The sequence below is a fragment of the Urocitellus parryii genome, chromosome 12 (genome assembly GCF_045843805.1).
Source record: "Urocitellus parryii isolate mUroPar1 chromosome 12, mUroPar1.hap1, whole genome shotgun sequence".
In the NCBI taxonomy this organism is placed as follows: Eukaryota; Metazoa; Chordata; class Mammalia; order Rodentia; family Sciuridae; genus Urocitellus; species Urocitellus parryii.
In genome coordinates this window covers 6,713,185-6,733,474 of record NC_135542.1, presented here as the reverse complement: position 1 = coordinate 6,733,474, position 20,290 = coordinate 6,713,185, and the positions used below count along the sequence as shown (strand labels likewise).

The window sequence follows — 20,290 nt, the reverse complement described above, 5'->3', positions numbered from 1 at the left end:
ATTTCCCCTGCCTCAATTTTCTTATCTGCAAAATGGGAACAATACCTACTTCATAGGTTCTCACAGAACTGAGCACAAGGGAAGCATTCACTAAAGGTTAATGGTTATCATGTCTGTCACCCCTACTACAACATCGCCAGGGCTAGCTAATTGATTCATTAATCCAGGATCACTTGGGAATCTCTAAATATTACAGGAAGAGCTGTCTGCAGATCTGTGGGCAAGGGGAGATGTTTCCTCATCCTTCCTCTCCACCCTGGCCTGAGTTTGGAATTGTGCTAAACCTTAAGATCATAACAGCCTCTGAATCTAATTATGTAGCAATTAAAAGAGAATTAAAAATAAGTTGTTGTTCAAATAAGTACCCACTTAGGAGAAAATGATGAGAACTAGGGATGCCCTGGTTGGATAGTAACAGAAAATGAACATGTGGCAAAATTTTTTGTTAAGATTGTTAACATAATACCTAAGTTACCACCAGGCAGAGAATGGGCACTTAGTGGGTATTGTGGTTCCGCAGATGTTATACATATCGCATATCGGTGGCATTACTTCTCACAAAGATTTCTTGGGATCTGAAGTGTAACATTGCGGTGAAAGACCATCACATTTAAAAATGCCAAAATGATAAATCATCAGAGGCACAAAGACCACAGTCACATTCATGCTCCTCTGAGGACCAGGGCCTTGTATGAAGGGACTAGCTACATATTTTGTGAAACCTGGTGCAAAATGAAAATGAGGAGCCATTGTACCATAATAAATAAAAAGTAAGCAAATACATTTAGAAAAGTATAAAGAATTTCAAGGCAGTGACACTGGAGCATTAATCTAAGTGAGGGGCTGTGATACTGTGATCTATATATTTGGTCTTTGCCCACTTTCTTGGCATGTAACTTATAAAATGCTTGGAATCTCTGAAGTGTATGCTAATGATTGATGGCTGGTGGCCCCAGGGTAGCTTCAGGATTGGAGCTGGTCACTGGAGAGACCAAGGTGGGATTAAAAGGCTGGGACTTTTACTCCGACCTCCAAAGAGGACAAAGGGGCTGAAGGTTCATTTTATCACTGGTATCCAGTGATTTAACCTTCAGCCACGCCTAGGTGATGAAGCACCCATAAAACTCCAAAAGGGCAGGGTTCAGAGAACACCTGGAGAGCTGAGCCTGTGGAGGTTCTTGAAGGGCGGTGCACCCACAGAGCTCACGGAAGCTTCTACTCCCTCTCTCCATCTGTATCCTTTGCAATATCCTTAGCAAACCAGCAAACGTGTTTCCCTGAGTGCGGTGAGCTTCTCTGGCAAGGAAGAGGTCTTAAGAACCTCCAACTTGGAGCCTCTCTATCAGATGCACAGGTAAAACACCTGGGGCTGGCGATGGGCCTGCCACCTGGGGGATCTGAGGCTATCTCCAGGTGGGCTGTCAGAACTGAACTGAACTCCAGGACACCTAGCTGGTGGCTGGGTGGAGAAACACCCACTCACAGCAGCAGTCGGAGGCACCTTGTTGGGAGAAAGTGCGTTTGGTTTGGTTCCTCTGCGTCCTCAGAGGAAACCTGCTAAGATGCAGGTGAGCACTGGGCTCCGGGTGCCACGGTAACGCTCATGACGTGTCACTCACCACTGTGACAGCATCGTTCAGCAGGGACTCCCCAAAGACCAGGATGTAGAGCTGCTCGTTGACGTGGATGTTCTCAAAGACGGCGAGCACGGCCACGGGGTCCACGGCTGAGATCAAACTGCCAAAGAGCAGGTTCTGGAGCAGAGTGATGTCACTGAGGCCAAAGGCTTCGATCTGGCAAATGCCAAACAGAGACACCCCGATGCCGATGGAATTCCACAGCGTTCCTACCACGGCATACCAGAAAATCGTGCCTATGTTCTCAAAGAAGGGGCGAGTGGGCATGAAATAGCCGGCGTCCAGCACGATGGGCGGCAGGAGGTACAAGAAGAACACATCGGTCTTCATGGCAGGGGGCGACTTCTCATCCACACCAAAGATAATGCCACCAAGTAGAAGTCCCACCATTATGAGAAGGCAGCTCTCGGGCACGATGGTGGGCAACTTGTGATAGAGATGGAAGCCTGATAATGAAAACACGAAGGCACAAAATCTGAGTTATGCAGGAATTATGGGGAAGGGACATTTGTTTTTTTCTAACCAATGGGTGTAATTCCAAAATCTGCCAAGTCTCCCAGTGTAATTCACTAGAGACTGGCTTTGCAGATTACAAGGTAAATCAGATGATTCCCTCAACACCGTTCACATTTATTTATTTATGTCCACGCCATTAATCACTATGAAGGTACAAACTGGACTATAAATCAAAATGACAATGCTACAGATACACATCATCTACATAGTACATTTTTTTAAAAAATTTTTTTGTAAACCCCTATTAAATTTTTCTTAAATGCTGGGACTGGGGAAATGAAATAAAACAACAAAATTTTGTATGTAAAACAATTTAGTGATTTCTCAACGTTTTCAGATGTAACTTTGCATCCTTATGAAAACCCTAACATATAAGCAAGGCAGTCATCTTCATGATTTTTTTAAAATTTAAGGGCCACCAAGGCTCCAAGATATCTAGGGTGTTACCCAGGTGGCTGGTCACAAACCCATCTGGGGATTAGTGTTGCCATCTCTGGCACTCATAAAAATTAATAATATTTATCTTTCATTTCAGACTCTTTCACTGGGGATGCTGAATCTATTTAATTTTTGAGATATGTGATCCTTCAGAAACAACAAATCAGTTCATCAAGATGCATCAACGTCGACTTGATGAAAGATACAAGTTTACCATGATGTCCAATTTCAAAGAGCTGCCAGTCAAGCGATGATAGGATATATTATTTGTGACTTACTCCAACGTACAAGGCTAAGTGGAATTGAGCCCAGCTAAGAGCTGGGAAAATACAGAGGAGAAATCAATGAGCTAGAGAAGACACCAAGGAGGAGCCAGGATCCATGCACACTGCAAGGATAGACAGGAGGGAAACATCCACTTCCCAAACCAAGACAGAGTCCAATGTAGCTTTAACACATAGAATACATGAGAGGAGTCCTGTGGCAGAAAGGGGCAGAGAAATGCCAACACCTACGGGCAACTATGGTTTGGATCTGAAATGTCTCCCACAGGCTCGGGTGTTGGAGACTTGGTTCCCACTGCAGCCATTTTCAGAGGTGGAGTTTGGGGAACTGAAAGGGTCATGAGGGTCTGACCTCATCAATGGACTGACCCATTGATAGATTCATAATTTGAATGGACTACTGGGTGGTACCTGTCGCCAGGTGGGGCATGACTGTATGTCACTGAGGTCATTCCCTGAGGGACTATGTCTTGTCCCTGGTCCCTTCCCCTCTCTCACTTTCTCTCTGCTTTCCAGCTGACGTGAACCGATGAGCAGCTTTTCTCCACCAAGCTCTTCTACCATGAAGTTCTGCCTTGCCTCAGGTCCAGGGCAATGAAGTAGGCTGGCCGTAGACTAAACTCTGTGAAACTGTGAGCCTCCTAAGTCCTTTCTCCTTTAAGTTATTTCTTTAGATATTTTGTTACAGCAATGCAAAGTTGAGGAACAGAAACCTAATTCAGGAAGATCACTTGAAAGGGCTTAACTGAGAACAGAGTTTATTTGCAAGACAGTAGCAAGTCCTACAGAAGGCATTTAGTATATTTTAGAATTAAAGCAGAATATGTTCATTTTCTGGTTTCAATAGATCCCCTCCAAAATTCCAGTGAGATAGTATTAAGAGGGGGGACCTCTGAGAAAAACAAAGGCCTTTAAGAAAGAGACTTCTTGCTGGGTTTGGTGAGTGCACTATTCCACTCTGATTTGCCTTTCTGCCTTCCACCATGTGAGGACACAACAGGCCCTCAATAGACACCAAATGCTGGCACCCTGATCATGGACTTTTAGCCTCCAGAACTGTGAGAAAATAAATATCTGTCTTTATAAATGATCCCAGTCTGTTCTAACAGCATAAATGGACTAAGACAGAAATGTATCCAATTATAGGACAATAACACTAAAATAACAGTAAATCCTAAGAAACTAACAATTGTACAAGTTTTAATTCGTAAATCCTTTTAACAGGACTAAAAACACAGTGTGAGATACTTTGTGAGCTAAAGAAACAGTCATCACAATACTTGGAAGGGATTTGCAGAACTCATTTCTAAAGGATAAAGTGGACATCTGCATGTGGAGCATCTGAACTGCTCTTCAGTGTTGATTGTTTTATAATTCGTCCTATAATAGGCAGTAAAACTCAGCTGTTCTTTACTCATGACCCCTGGCCAGTTCACTGACCTAGCCAATAAACAGAGCAGTGAAGAAATCCTCTGACAACCATCTTTGCAATCTCCCCACACGCTGGGTCCTTTTATAATTAACATTTCCTGTAGGATAAGAAACTTGCCAAGAGCATCTCCCCGGCCTCCCAGGATCCTAGTGCCATCACCCCCTTTGTGGAACACAGCCCCAACCTGAAGTCTTCCTGCATTCAAAGCTGCCATCTGGTAACAGCCCCCGGCTTGAGGGGCAGGGTCCTGCTTGCTCTCTGCCTCTGACGGGGGACAGGTGGACAGGTGGACAGGTGACCGGCATGGCCAGCCCCCACTGACTCATTTGAATAATAGAGACAAACGCTCCTCCCAGGTAAAGATCTGTAAGGATAACTGGGTGGGTGACTTTCTGATTTCTCACTGCACCTGTAATGTCACAAATGCCCCCAAACTTGAGTCACCTCTCCTTGTTCTACAGGAAAAAGCAAAAGAAAAAAAGTTTTAAAGAATGCCCAGGAAAAAAAAAAATTTAAAAAGGAGCCCTTGGACATGAATCAGAAGATAGGCAAGGCCTGTCTTTGGAAGCTCCCACTTGCTTTTTGTGTCTTTTTCTTTCCTTTTACCTACTTGACCTTGGAGACCCAGTGCTCTCACATGGAGGCTCCCCAGCTAAGAATCGAGATCAGGTGGTTGGGAGAGCAGAGATCAGAGCCTCTACATGCATCTCAGAAGCCAAAGCTCAAATGACCTAACTGATCCTGACCGACCAGGAGAACAAGCCAGCCTGAAACAATCAAGGAGAAGCAAATAAAATATAGCAACTGATATGCAGGGTGCAATTAGGAAGAAGGGCCACGGGGACAGAAGGCCAAAGGGGTGTGGAGGAAGCAAGAAACAGAGAAACTAGGTCGTACTACAATCAGGAAAAAAAACGCAACAAACGCAGGAACATCGGTTGAGGAAATCAGGCATTCTCATTTCTAAAAAATCTGCTGGTCCCTTCTCATAGGAATTTCAATTTTGTTATTCAAAAATCGATCTGATTGACTCTTCTGAAGAGAGCTGCTGCTGAATCTGCCCAGTTGACCCAGGGTCAAGAAGGGGTGATATGAAAGGCGGTGGCCATGGATCTTAGTTCCTTGCTATTTGGTGAACATAAGCAGAAATGTTGAATTGCAAAGTATAATACTCTGCTGCTGACAAAAAAGGCTTTGTGTGTGTAAGTGTCTGTGCTTTTGTGAGCCACCAGGATAAAAAAGGCATCAGCAAAATAAACAGTGCAAACAAATTAGAAAGGCTTCTTAAATTCCAATACTCACAGAATAAAGCAAATAAGTCACCTATCACAAATGTACAATGCATTCATGCCTCCCCTCTAAGTATTTCTTCCAGGGAAAAATAAAGTTAGTAGAATGGGCTTTTCTCAGCATTATCATTCCACCTAATATGACCAAGAAATATACCAGACCTTTTTGATGAACCATGGGCTATAATCTGTATAGTCCAGAGACTGATCACTTTTTCTCTGTAAAGGTTTACATGGTAACTATGTTCGACTTGAGGTCTATATTTACTAGTCTTTGCAGTGCAAAAGTAGCCACAGATCATAGCAAAACAAGTGGGTTTCAGTCAAAGTTTATTCCTATTCGAATTACATATTCATGCATATGGAAACTAGAATCCTGTACAATTTTATAAGTCACAAAATATTTTTCTTTACATTCGATCTTTTTTTATGGGGCAGGGGCAGAGACCAGGGATTAGACTCAGGGACACTCAACCACTGAGGCACATCTCTAGCCCTATATTGTATTTAATTCAGAGACAGGGTTTCACTGAGTTGCTTAGAGCCTCGCTGAGTTTGCTGAGGTTGGCTTTGAATTCCTGATCCTCCTGCCTCAGCCTCCAGAGCCACTGGGATTACTGGCTAGATTTGATTAGAATCACTTAAGAATGTAAAACTTACCTTACAGGCCATATAAAGCCAGGCCACATTAGGGCCCCAGGCAATAACATTACCAATTCCTGGCTTAGTGTATTTCCTGCTAATTTCTGTTTAGGGTATTTGGGACATATCTTGAGTCACTCAACTTTTGTTACTAGTACATAAAAGTCAATGAGGGTTGGTGCCTTAAAAATCATTGTTTTATTTGAATTGCAGTAATGTGGTGTGAAAGCAAACAAGATTAGAGGTCGCTTACACAAAACATACAGGGAAGAGATTGCTCTATTCGAGTGAATCTATTTTAGTTTTTCTCTGTCTACAAGTGCTGAAATTAATTGAGCTTAAAAACTAAAGATCTGTGAATATGTGCAATGTGATGAATTCACCGTGTTTTCTCATTACATCTAAAATAACTTATCTGTCAAATTCTGGAAGGAACAAAGTGTGAGACAACACAGGAAGCTTCCAGATAGCAGGATCCACAGAGAGCAACAATGTAAAAGTTAAAATCAGAAAGCCCCCTCCAACAAAAACAGCCAAAATAAGTCTAAACAACAACAACAAAATCCCCAAACAAACCAACCACACTGTTCTAATGAGCATGAGAAGAAGGTGACATAGTGGTGGAGAGTAGAGATAGAATCTCAGGACAGCAAGCATTAGCTTTAGGCAAAGACAAATACAAACATTCTATGAAATGTTCTAGATTTCATTTATTTTTTTGTTGTTGTTCTATATTTTAAAAGAGCTTGAAGAGAAAATAATGGCATCAATTGGATCAGCAAATATTTGTCAAGCTCAGGTTAAATACAGAGCAAGTCCTTGTGGGTACCAACAGGCACCATGCACTGATGGTGGCTGCTGGTCCAGGCACAGGGTCTCAGGGCTGGTGATCCTCAAAGAACACTCTGGGAAGCCCTGGACTGCAAGTCAAGAATGACCCAAGGTCCTGCCTATACGGCTGGGAAAGAGAAGGCTCCCATTTATGGACATATTAAACTTGTTTTAACAAGTAGTAAGAGGTATAAGCAAATTCTTCCATGCCTAAAAATTCTGATTTATAAGTATCTCAGTGCACATAGTATATATCTTAAAACAGAACTGCAATAAGCAAGAGACATACAGAAACAGAAAATAGTGAAAAGCACCATTTCAATCAGATCAACAAACCTGCTATGCGATAACTCAAGAGGACAAAGACTGCATAATAGAATTGGTTTCTGAAAATTAAATTCTATTGAGAAAATAAATAATGCAAAAGAATCAGAAATGAGCAAATAATACATAAAATAAACAGAATTTAATAAATAGAATTCAATAAATAGAGCAGAATTAACGGATCTATATAAAAACATAAAAGTGAGGATATATTTATCATAACATTCAGTCATATGCTAGATAAAAAGATACATTTACGAACCACTCCACCAAAAATAATAGGGCTATAAATAGAGAGGTTTTTTTTTTTTAAATGTTCCACTTGTTACATTTACAGAGGACTTATGATGCTAAACTTATTGAAAATATACATAAAAAGTTAAAAAGTTATTTAGGTTATTCCAAGGCAGAATTTGAATAGTATTTAATTTTTCAAAATGATGTGGCCACATACAAAGGAAAAAAAAAAAGAACCATCGTGATGGACTTTGGAAGGGAAAAAAAAAAGAAAAAGAAAAAACACGGAGTTAAACCTTTAGTCAGATGGTATACTGAGTGCCTTCTGTGTACAAGAGTCTGAGGGCCCTGGAGTTGAATCAGAATGAACTCTGTCTTCAAGGAGCCTATATTTAGCGCAAAAGATAAGACAAGCCCATAATCGATTATGATATAGGATAGAAAGTGATAAATGCTATAAAAGAGGAGATGTAATGAATGCTGGAGGAGAGGGGGTGAGCAATGAATTTGGGTGAGGAGACTCAAGGAGAGGAGGTGGCACTGAGGTTGCTGGATACAGCTTTTCTATTCCAAGGGGGAATAGAAAATAGAATTGCTGTTTGTCCCCCATGACAAAGGCTTGAGGAAAGTCTGAGGACCATGGGGAAGGGGTGGTGTACCTGGCCTGGTGCTCAGTGTGAAGAGGAGACAGGAGACAAACAGCAAAAAGCCACACTGCACAAGGTCTGAAGACCAACTGTGGACGATGCATCCCTAAGTGGCAGCTAGAGCAGAAATCTCAGAGCACCTTGACTTCCACACTCGGGAGTGACAGGAAGAAGCCCTCGCAAAGGACAAGGGACCAGAGAACAGAATTAAGCCAAATGGATATGATTAACCATCAGCAGAAATATAAACAAGAAGTTGTCTGTAAACATGAGAGGATAAAGCGTAAGAACAGCCCAGGCCCCAAAGGGACTTGTACACAATCCCATAAGAAACAGGAAAACGAGGCAGTCAGAAGAATGTGGCTACTTCCCAGGGTAAAAGAACACCTACATCTAAGAAAACAAGGAACTGTATCTTTTGCAGATGGCATGTTTATGTAAGTGAAAAATTCAAGAACAGCTTCGTGTAGCAAGATTATTTATCAAGGCATTATGAAAAATGGGGGCAATAAAAGTGATCAACCTCATTTAATCATTTTTACTTCCTCCCATCTATATTTACTGAAATCTTATCAGGTACATGTGATATCTTATCACAGCAGATATGCTAAGGGATACAGTGGGGACTTACACAAAGTCCCTGCACCATCAGGACAGGATTTAGTGGTGGGAAACATTAACCTATCAGGCAATACATCAATAGGAGCAGGTATGAAAACCCTGAATGAATGTTTCTTCAGGGAAGAAACGAGGTAGAAGAACTTTTCAGAATAAGGAAGCAAAGAACAAAGAGGCAGGCCCTGAATCAACAGCATCCTGAGCGAGGGGCCTGCTTAGGCTGTAGCTTAAGGAGTGAAGGAGAATCTGGTAGGAAATGAGGACAGAAGGACAGGAAAGTGCTGGAGTATGCAGAGCCCATGACGATCAGATGAAGGCTACGTCCTGAGAAAAGTGAGAAGCCATGGAGGCTTTGGGGAAGTCGAAGGTCATGATGAGATTCACAGCTATGAAGGGTCATTCTGGCTGCCGCTGAAGAATGAATGCGGGCATACCAGCCAGGAAGCTTTCTCAGCATTCCAGGAGAGGGCTGGTGGGTGTCCTCATTAAGGTGTGGGGTCAGTAGGACAAGAGGTTGCAGGACGGGTATATTCTGACACCTGCTCCGATGGAATATGTTGCTGGATGAGGATGTTTGACAGGTGGCCAAGGATGGATCCACAGTTGGGGGTTCCAGTAACTGAGTGTACAGTAGGGTCATTTACAGAGGTGGAGAAGACAAAAAAAGAAAAAAAATTCAGGGGAGAAAAAATCTAGATGGAAAATATCAATTAGAATCTCCTTGAAAATAGCACAGAGGTTAATGAATTGATAGAAGATTTATCTAGAAGGAGTGGCAAAAATTTTCCTTAGAACATGAGAGGAGAGCTACAGCTTCCTAAAGGGTAATGCTGTCATTAAAAGTATTTGACAAAACTCAATACACGCCCAACACCACTGACCAGGCATCGCCCCACGTGTTCATTACACCCACAATGAATCACAGGGATAAAATTGTACCTCTAGATAATGGTGTGCAGAGGCACCCAAAGTTCACACAAAGTTAGAAACCATACGCCAATACGGAAAGACAGCATAACTGCACCAGGTTATTGGAGCAGGTAGATAAAGAGACACAACCAACAAACCCTGACAAGTTTCTCTTTTATTTCTACAACTGTGGAAAATTCCATGAAGGTCCAGAGTTTAACATGGCGGGGCAGGGGCAGGGAGATCTACAAAACCAACAGATGATCCCCACTCACTAAGAGGGGATAGATTATCATCAGTGGCCAAAGTAAAGAGTTTTAAAATAGATGACAGGTAGTCTTGAAATCACTTAAAATCTGTGCAAAAACATAAAAGCTAAGAAAATCGAAGATTGAAAAAAAAAGAACAGATTCTACTTATAGAACACAGATGCAGGTCCTGAGCCAGGGGCATCTGGAGCCAGGAGGCTGCTCTGGCTGGAGCCTGGGCAGTGAAGGAACATGGTAGGAAATGAGGACAGAAGGACAGGAAAGTGCTGGAGCACGCAGAGCCCGTGATGAGGGGAAAGACGGGCTATGTCTCCATTCTTCCCACTCAGCCCATCTGAAGAGCCCAGGTATTGCAGACATGATAAATAAAACAAAAAGAGGACAATTCTAGAAGGTGAGAGAAGAAGGAAGACTGGTAGGACCTCTGGACCAGGAGCATGATAATGCCGTGAGCTGAGTTCTCTTGATCCTCGTTTTGCTTCCAACAAGTCCCAGACTTGGAGCTGAAGAAACTGGCAACCAGGAAATGCCAATGGACACAGACCACAAACTCCCAAACATACCCTGCTCCATCTGGATAAGGGACTTCAGAAAGAGTCTAAGGAAAGAAAAGTGCTAGCCAATGGTTGCTCTACTCCAGCCAGACATCACCCCTGAAACCCTGGCCTGACTCCAGCACAGTGTAGTGGGTCCTATAGCTCCCACCTTTGCCAGAAGGTAGGGAACTCCCCAGCTTCCCCACTGGGAGAAAACAAGAAGAGGGAGACTGGATTTTCTTCTAAATTGGGTGCTAATGAATCCTCCCTCCTCTCTTGGGAAACCTAGACTCCTACCACCCTACAATAATCAGGCAACTCACTCCCAACCTATGACCGGAAAAAAGGAGAGGAGATACAAATCTACTGATTTACAGGGCTATCCCTACAGACCCTGCCATCAAAGGCTTATAAAAGGAATGTCCTGATCAACCCTAAGCTCTTCCTATCTTAACTGAAATGGACCAATTCCTCATAAACTGTCAACAGCCACCATTCACCCAATAAGGAGGAAATCATTTGACTACCCCTATCATTAGCAAAAAAAAAAAAAAAAAAAAAAAAAAAAAAGTTTGAAAATTGAGATTATAAATTTAAAATGCCCCCCAAAAAAGAAATATGTCAGGCCCAGGTAATTTCACTAGTGAATTCCACAAAGTAACACCAACTGCATACAACCTTTTCCAGAAAATATAAGAGAACAATACCCACTTCATTTCATTGTTAGTATTGCCCTCATCCCAAAATGAGACAAAGAAAACAGACTAATGACCTTCATGAGTAGATGCAAAAATCTTCATCAGAATGTTAGCAAATAACTCTGCAGCAGTACATAAAATGAGGTATTCACCATGATCAAATGAAGTTTAGTCCAGGGATGCAAGGATAGCTCAATATCCAAAAATGTATCAATGAAATCCATCATATCAACAGAATAAAGAATTATAGGATTATATCAATGGATACACTAAAAGTATTTGACAAAACTCAATACACATTTGTGATTAAAAACTCTCACAAACTAGGAGTAAGAAAGAACTTCAACTTGGTAAAGAACACCTACAAAACAAGTCAACTGATCCCAAATTCCAGCTTTCAACCACCACATAGAAAGGTAGCCCATTTATCTTTAAAATCCAAGGAGGACAGTTCTCAGATCCATCTGAGGATCTAATGCACCCCTCAGAACAAATGTTCACAGCTTGCCCTTATACATTTTCTGGCTTCCAATGTCTCATACAATATGTAGCAGGTTGTGACATAATACATACACATTTGGTCTCTGCTCTAGTTCCTGCCACAAAGCTCCTAAAACCTTGTGATCTCCTGAATGATAAGGGTAGCAGGAGCCTCTTTGGTTATCATATTTGTCCCTGGTTCCTGACACAGAGGAAGGAGCCAAGCCCCTTGGAATTTCTGAAGTCCTAAGAGTTTCTTGTATATGCCAAAGAGATGACAGGTAGCTAGGGACCCCTGGGCAGCTTCAGGATAGAGCTAGTGGTGACAAAGACCAAAACATGATTGGAACCTTAACACCCCCACCTCACCCCCCCACCTGAAATCTAGGGAGAACTGGAGGTTCAGTTAATCACCAATAGCCAGTGACCTAAGTGGTAGTTGCCTCTCTAAATGGAGCATCCATGAAAACCCTGAACAGTGAGGTTAAGGGAGCTCCAGGACATGTTGAGACAGCAGGGAACAGGGAAGTTCTGCACCAGACCCTGCCCTACGGTTCATCCAGCTGTTCATTTTATCTTTTATGGTGATCAGAAAACTCAAGTGTTTCCTTTAAATTCTGTGAGCTACTGTAGCAAATTATCAAATCTGTGGAGGACATCATGGAACCCCAGTTTATACCCAGTTGTTCGGATGTATGGCATCCAAAGTGGGACTGAGCTCCTAAACTTGGGTTTTGCACTAATGCCAGGTAATTAATGTCAGAACTAAATTTTAGGTCACCCAGTTGGCCTCCACGGAGAAGCAGAGAATTGGTTGTGGTGTGAAAAAAATATCCATACATTTGGCGTCAGAAGGGTTAGAGAGTGTAGAGAAGTAAGAGTGTTTTCTAGTGTAGGCAGACAAAAATGGCAATGAAGAAAAAAGTTATTAACATGCCTTTTGTCTCTTTAGTCTCCATGAGCGACTATACACAGAGCCTAAAAAGGTGCACATCAGATGTGCATGTTCTGATTGGGGATTCCCGAAGCTGAAAGCTAGGACCTTGAACCTCACCTTCTATCACAAGCCTCACATTCTCAGTTCTAACACTTACTATTTTCTTTAATCTTTAATTTTGTTCTTTTATTTCCCAATAGAATATACAACCAACTGGTTTATACCTGATTACACAGAAGGTTTATGCTTTTATGACCGCTGGTGATTTCCACCTTTGCCTCAATTTCATTAAGGTTGAAAGAACAATACTGTTCTTCCTTATAATCTTCACTGTCACCAAATACACACACACACACACACACACACACACACACAATACTGTGTGAATCCACTTACGTGAGTGATTGGATAGAAATAGAATCGACCCATTCATAATTGAGACAGAAAGTAGAATAGAACTCAGAGGGAGGATCAAGAAACGAGTGTGGAGTCGGTCCAGAGTTTCATTAGGGAAGATGAGAAACGTCCTGGTGATGGCTGCTGGTGGTAGTGGCACAACAACGTGAATAGGCTAACTGCACTAACTTGTGTACTTCAGATGGTTAATATGGTAGATTTTGTGTTATGTGCATTTTATCATAACAGAGATAATCGCCAGTCATTCTTTTTTTCTTTCTTTCTCATTGTTATAAAATACTGATGGCAAAGCAAAATGAAATATTGACATAACTGCATAAACACTGCTAAACAAACAGGCAGAAGAGGGGGTGCTGGTAAATGGATCTCTGCTGGTGGGCACAGCCGCTATGTGGTATGACCCAAAGTACTAACCGATCTGCTGAAAGAGACTATGAACTGGGCTTCTGGGTAGCAAGTCTAGGAGTGCCAAGTTAAAATGCGCAATGTGTAGGCTGTTCAAAAATAAGAAGCAAGATGTGAGAATATTTGGCATTTGAAAGGGAAAAATAAGTAACATGAAAAAAGCAGTCTTAGTAAAATGTCAGAGAAGAGGGAAATGGATGTGAGCAGATTACCGCACATTAACATGGTAGCTCAGTCTTCCATGAAATGCATGTTTATTCTATTGGTTTATGTGAAGTAATACTCAGCGAAAAAGAGCACAAGGACTGTTACGATATTTAAACTGTTTAGATTGATTTTCTGAAGGAAAGGACCTCTCTTCAATGAGAGGAAGTGACATTTTGATTTAAGTAATTCGTAGTTGCCAGGATGATGTCTAACTTACCCACAGAGTTTACTTGTCAGATGATGAAACCACTTCCTACCTTATCCCATGACCTCCTAAGCTCTATCCCAGTGGGACTCCCTTTTACCTATGCTATTTATTCAAGGAGAAAACATGAATACCGTTCGCTTAAATATTACAAAACAGCCTTCCCATTTCAACGATCAGAGTATGATAGCCATCTCTATACATTTATTTCTCTTTTAGTAACAATCGCTGAGAACTGTACTAATTTGGGTGAGCACTAACTTGTCTATCAAGTACATCAGTGTCACACCCATTAGGTTTAGCTTCCTTAAATATAACCAGGTTTAAATATAACCAGGTTTAAATACAGACAATGCCTAGGGCTGGGGATGTAGCCAGGAGGTAGAGCATCTGCCTAGTAAGTGTGAGGCCCTGAGTTCAATCCTCAATACTGCAAAAGGAAAACAAAAATACTTACAGGCCTAATTTATGAGTGCCCCATATGATTTTTTGGACTTTGCAATGATGTAAAAGTAGTATGCTCTCAGTAGAAACCAGACTTGCAAGTTTGACTTTTGATCTTTTCCTGTGCTACATGGTACAATCCTCTCTTGTGATTGGGGCTGATGCTCCTAGTCAGCCACAGGATCTCAAGAGGAAACAACCGAGACTCAGGAGTGAGCTATGCTGCTAAGCATGTTGTCACACAGGTTGGGTTGATTATATGCATTCCTGACTTCTGGTATTTTCAATTTCAGATGGTCTTATTGGGACATGATCCTATCATAAGTCAAGAAGCGTCAGTAGTAGAAAGAAAATTTAGTGTAGCCCAAAGAATTCTGGAACAGAGGTGAAAAATGATGTGCCAAATTTCCATGACTTGCAAGCCCCTTCTGTTCAGTCTATCTACTGTTTTCAAATATTGAAAGATGAGCCTTTAGAAATTAAGAAGAACACGTCTAAATCCTCCTGTCTGGCTTATTTTGAAAAATCAGCAGAACTGGGCCCTCCCTCAGTCACCCTCTACAAACACATTTCTATAATCTGGCCAAAGTTGGGCAGGAGTTTCCTTTGGTCAGGACAAGAACTGGTTCTGCAGATTGCCTGTTCCCATTTCCCCACCCCTCCCATCTTGCAGGGCTTGCAGAGGTACCTGCAAGGCCCACAATGGCTGCTATGTGTCTAGACCCTGAGTCCAAAAGCCAAGCATCAAAGCTACTAAGACTGAGAGTAGATTGGAAGAGCACAAACCCTTCCATTCCTCACTTCCTCTCTGTTCTTTTTAGACTCCTGACTTCAAATCTCAACTCAAGCAATGGGAACAGATGCAGGCATTGAGCTTCCGTGAACCATAGGCCTTTAAGCACTTAGGAGAAGGTTCAGCAGCGGGCCAAGGGGGCTCCCATCCCAGTTGGGGCCCCACCGCTGATAGCTGATTTCTCTCAATGAAAGAGAGCTCTGCAGGTCCAGGCAGCACACAGGGCTGGTACAGTTCACACCCACAGGCTGAGGGAACGAATGTGAACTGTCCCCTGGCTGTCCCCTCTCCATCAAAGGCAGCTGAATCCTGATCTGATCCAGGAGCTGGGGCTGGGAACAGGATTTGACTCATGCCCTGGCCTTCTTACTGCCTGTGTTAAATCCTTGCTTCAACCTAGATTCATTATTTACAGACTGGGCCATGAGCAAGATAAGATCGATTCTTAGTAGTATATTTTGCATCTCCACAAGATATTGTGTCTAACCAATTAGCCTCTATCCAATGAACTGGAAAAGTATTTTGTTGAGTAGACTCTGCCGATATTCATAACTAGAAACTTCAGATATAGTTTTTAAACAGTAATATCATAATTAATTGCTCTTCACAGACTTGAAAGTCATCAAATGTGTATGGAAGTGTGTATGGAAATGTGGCAAGCACCACACACACACACACACACACACACACACACACACAGAGTCACCCATAAGCCCTTTTGGGTAATACTACCCCATCCTGGAGTTAACATTAATAGAGAGTTTCCTGTCACACACAAGGGCAAATCCACTGTTGCTAAAGAGAGATAGCTGAAGATGTTGCGGTTTCAGCAATTTGATTTAGGGGAAAAAAAATCTTTCTAATTTCAAGGAAAATCACAAATAGGAAAAATAGTAAGCCATCCCTTCAAATGACAGAGAATTCTTTTGTCCCTCACATCAAAGTGTTTTTGTAAAAGCTGCTTTGAGCACCAATAGGGGGCTCTGGGTAGATCTCTCAGAACTAAATCCCCCAGCTCACAGGGACTTTGAAGAGGAGCAACTAGGGCCAGGGTCTCTCCAGGATTCTGCTGCCCAAATCAGTTCTGCACAAGCCAGTCACTGAAGGAGTTCTTTGGGCTGTTCAGGAGGCTAAGCCATAGCAACAGGCACGAGAAACACACTGTGATCAACTACTCCATCACTACCGTTCCCAGCTGGTGACCTTCCACAGTTCTACAGCGGTCCAATGTCTCTAAAATCTATTCCTGTGATGGGATAATCACAGTCCCCAAATGCTAGGCAGGAAACTCGCTCCTTCCACAGAACAAAGTTGTCTTTCCGGAAATATTAAAGGACTGACGTGCGCGAGAAGGGCTAATCTGTATCTTGGAAAAGTGTAGGTATTGAATTCTTTTGCATATCGATCCTGTAACAAGTAAACCATTTCTTCCCTTCCAAGAAAGAAAACTGAGCTTGTAGCTTTAAGAAAGATGACGAAGAAATAGCAAAAAATAAATAAATAAATACTGTACCTTTCTGTGAATAATATGACTCACTTTTGATATAGGGTTACTCATGGTTTTTTAATTTTATATTTGATTGTTTGCTGCTAACTGGCTTTCAAAAGAAACAAAACCAATTATACACTTGAGCACCTTGGCTGCTTCCTGCTGAAGGTCAGCATCTGAAATTAGTCTATTGATGAGTTCAGTTTTCCTTTTTGAAGCTGGAAGTGGGATAGACTGGGGTAGAAGGATGCAGGTAAGCACCACTGTCTGCTTTGGAAGATTCCAGCTTTTGCCACCAGTCTGCTCAGATTCCCAGCCTTCAAGAGAAGAACAATACCAGGATTGTGTCACATGAACTTGGCAAAATGCTCCAAAGCACAGTGAATGAACATGAAATCCACCCGGGACACCTTCGGACAGTCCAGAAAGTAAAATGGCCTTAGTTGTACCCACACTATGATTCTGCACCAGGAAATTACAGTAATGACCCTGGAGGGTTTTCAGTTTTTCTGCATATGTTCTGTCTGGCTGTGAAATGTGTATCTCCTCAAGCTGAGAAAAGCAATCCACAGACGCCAGGGGAGTTTCTAATACAGCCAGGTGGGAAACAAGATCCCTGCTGTTGAAACACTGGGCACCACCCTTGGACACACAGAGTATTCTTATTTAGAAAAGTCCCGGTCTAGAGTGTCACAGGAGGCACAGCACCCAGGAGAGTTCACACAACTTGTTCCGAATACTCTGGGACTTCATGCTTACAGACACCCGTGATACCAAACATCCTCATCTCTGCTGAACTTCATCCCCATATGGCTCAAAGCTCTCTGCTTTTTATTTTGACCACCACCTTCCTGCCCCCCATTTTTAGAAATAACATCTGAAGCAGGGGTTTGACCAAGAAAGGATTTAAACCGAAGAGATCATTATACAGGTAAAACTTTCCAGTGCTAAGGTATTATTTAGGGAGAAGTACAAAGTCCAAGGGTGATTAAGTTCTGGTGATTATTTCTGAGTGGAGCCTTGGCATAAGTAGCCAGGGCTAAGGACTCTGGTATACTGTGACCTAGACTCCAAACTTTCCCTGCAGGTCCACAGTTGAAAGGAATTTTTATTCCATAGTCTTGGGTTAGATGCTGAATCCTAAGACCTGTTATTCTTTCAACCCCTCAGTCAGTAAATGATCTCTGCCCATTTTGGTTTTGTGGCTTGCCCACTTTTATCATTAAGTTGTTCAAGGTTTTTCTACCCCACCCACCCAACTACCTTGTGTGGGAGCTTTATTTTCTGTATGGTTTTTATTCCTCTAGGAGCCTGATTGCTAAACAAATCTACCACTGGCTTAAAATAAGTTGACAAAAATATAGTAAATGAACCCACAATTGCCAGTAATTGCTACCTGATTTCTTTTCAATTAAGTGGTTGCTAACAGTTGACTGCAGCCATCGGTTATTTACATGGCAGGGGATATATTTGCACACTGGTGGCCCGGGCTAAACTAAGAAACTACCCTATTTGGTAAACGACACTCTTTTCTAAACTATCTAGAATCATATCCTTTGATTCACTTTGCCTCCTCCCTGACTTGTGATTGCTAACTCAGCAAATTTTCACATGCATGTGCTGTCCGACTGGCCTGTGATTGCAGACTAAAGGCTTTTCAATGAGCATGGGGAGGTATGTAGGTACCTCAGGGCCTGATGGGGATTTTTAGATCACACCGCCTTCATAAGTACCATTCTTCATAAAACAGTAGTCAGACCTATGAAAGCGTTTGGTGGAGAAATGGAGAGTCAGGGTCTTGCCAGTTACACGCATTTATTCAGAGACTCAGGCACAGTCATGACTCCGTTGGTTTCAGTGGCCTCAAAACACAAAACTGAAACGTCAAGATCAAACAGAAAGACAAAAAATAATGATAATAATTGAAGTCATTAAATACATAAATCAGCTCTCTCATCAGCCAACCAAATCACTTTTGCCAAATCCTAGCACTCTCAAGGGGCCTTAGGGTGTGAGCATATGAATGAATGAATGTTGGCAGTAACACAGAACTCCAATACTTTCAGGTGGACCAAAGCAGGTGATCGATGCCAAAGGACTGAAAACAGAATTGTTTTGGGGAACGCAGACATCCCTAGCTTTAACTAGGCTTATTGTAAGCAGAACAAAAATAGAAGGCCCAGAACTTGTGTGCAGAGCCTCTCCCAAGGAGGGAAGCACAGCAAGTGAGCACTACTAATAAATAAGTAATCACATCAGGTGGTGACTAACGCTCACAGGAAAGTAAGCCTGGGCAACAGGATCCGGAGAGCCTGGCCAGAACTGTTTCACACGGCTGCATGTGGTTCCCAACTGCCCTTAAAACCATGAGTTTTAACTTCTTCCACAACCTTCCAGAAACTTCTCAAGAGAGCTGACAAAGAATTATGCCATTCTAAGTAAGCAGCCCAAGATTGTGGACACTAACAATGTGTCCACCACCTTGACCCCTGAAGACCAGGAGTTTCCATCTGATAGAGAAGAAGGGGAACACTTCTCTTTGGCATTTTTCTCCACTTTTCCAGTTTTCATGGAGAAAATATAGTCAGTGGATATATAATTTGGCCTTTGGAAATTGAAGAAAAAGCAAAAATTACTTAAGGAGTCATTTTGCTTTAAAATCATTTCCTATCTAGAGTTGCCTCTAAAAAAGTTATAAAGAAAACTTGGAGAGTACAACCTTGTGCATGAGTTGAAATGGCTTCAGACTATGGTGACAAGGAGATCCAGCAGGTCTGAACATCCCAGGAAGTGTCAGGAGCAGGGTCCAGGAGAGAGCCTGTTCCTGCAGAGAGGGCTCACCTAACTGTACCTGAGGACCCCTGCCCAGCCTCTCTTCAGCCCGCCACCTACTGCGGCTGGCTGCTCACCCATCAGTTTCCAAGGAGGAACCTGGGATAAAACATTGGGTGTCTGCTTCTTTGCTTTTCCATTGCAAACTAACTTAATAAAAGCAGAAAGACGATTCTTTCTTTCTCTCTTTTTTTTTTTTTTTTGTCCTTATGAAACACTGGAAACTGAATTATGTATGATTTGGAAAGAAACCTACCCATAATACCAACAGCAGGAGAGCAGAACATCTAAACAGTCTAACAATCTGTCATGGAACAAATGGACAAAATAGGACTTCCATGGTGTAATGCTATTGTGCTTTGGAGAAGGAAGCAAGGAATCTGTCCTGGTCCAAGGCTATCCAATCTCTAAGTCTCTAAGAAAGTTTTTTAAGTGCATGAACTCTAGCATCCCATCAGCTGAACAAAGAAGCTACCATTATCATTTTCCCATTTTACAGATGAAAAAACAGATGTTTGAGAGTTAATTCACCCAAATCCATCCTTAGTACGTGGCAGGGCTGAGACTGTGGGTATCAGAGTTTAAGTTACCACTGAAGGTATGTCCAATCATAGTAAGCACATTAAAAATAAATAAACTATCATCTCAACTAAGGTATTTGAGAGTGAAAGGCCACATTGATAAACATTTGCAAGGACAAGTATACACCATGGATACTGTGCGTAAACCAGAGTGTGTGGTTACCTTAAAAACCACACAATGAAAGGGGTGAAA

General features: G+C 42.1%; 1 protein-coding gene across 3 annotated transcripts in view; it reads right to left on the bottom strand.

Moving 5' to 3' along the window:
* The window catches only part of Slc9a2 (solute carrier family 9 member A2), an 85,828-nt gene that overhangs the window by 53,191 nt on the left and 12,347 nt on the right, over positions 1 to 20,290 (bottom strand). For all 3 annotated transcript variants that reach the window (XM_026408614.2, XM_077791814.1, XM_026408615.2), the window contains exon 2: positions 1,620 to 2,083. In XM_026408614.2, coding sequence (XP_026264399.1) covers positions 1,620 to 2,083 — 464 coding nt within the window. The remainder of the gene's footprint in view (positions 1 to 1,619; positions 2,084 to 20,290) is intronic.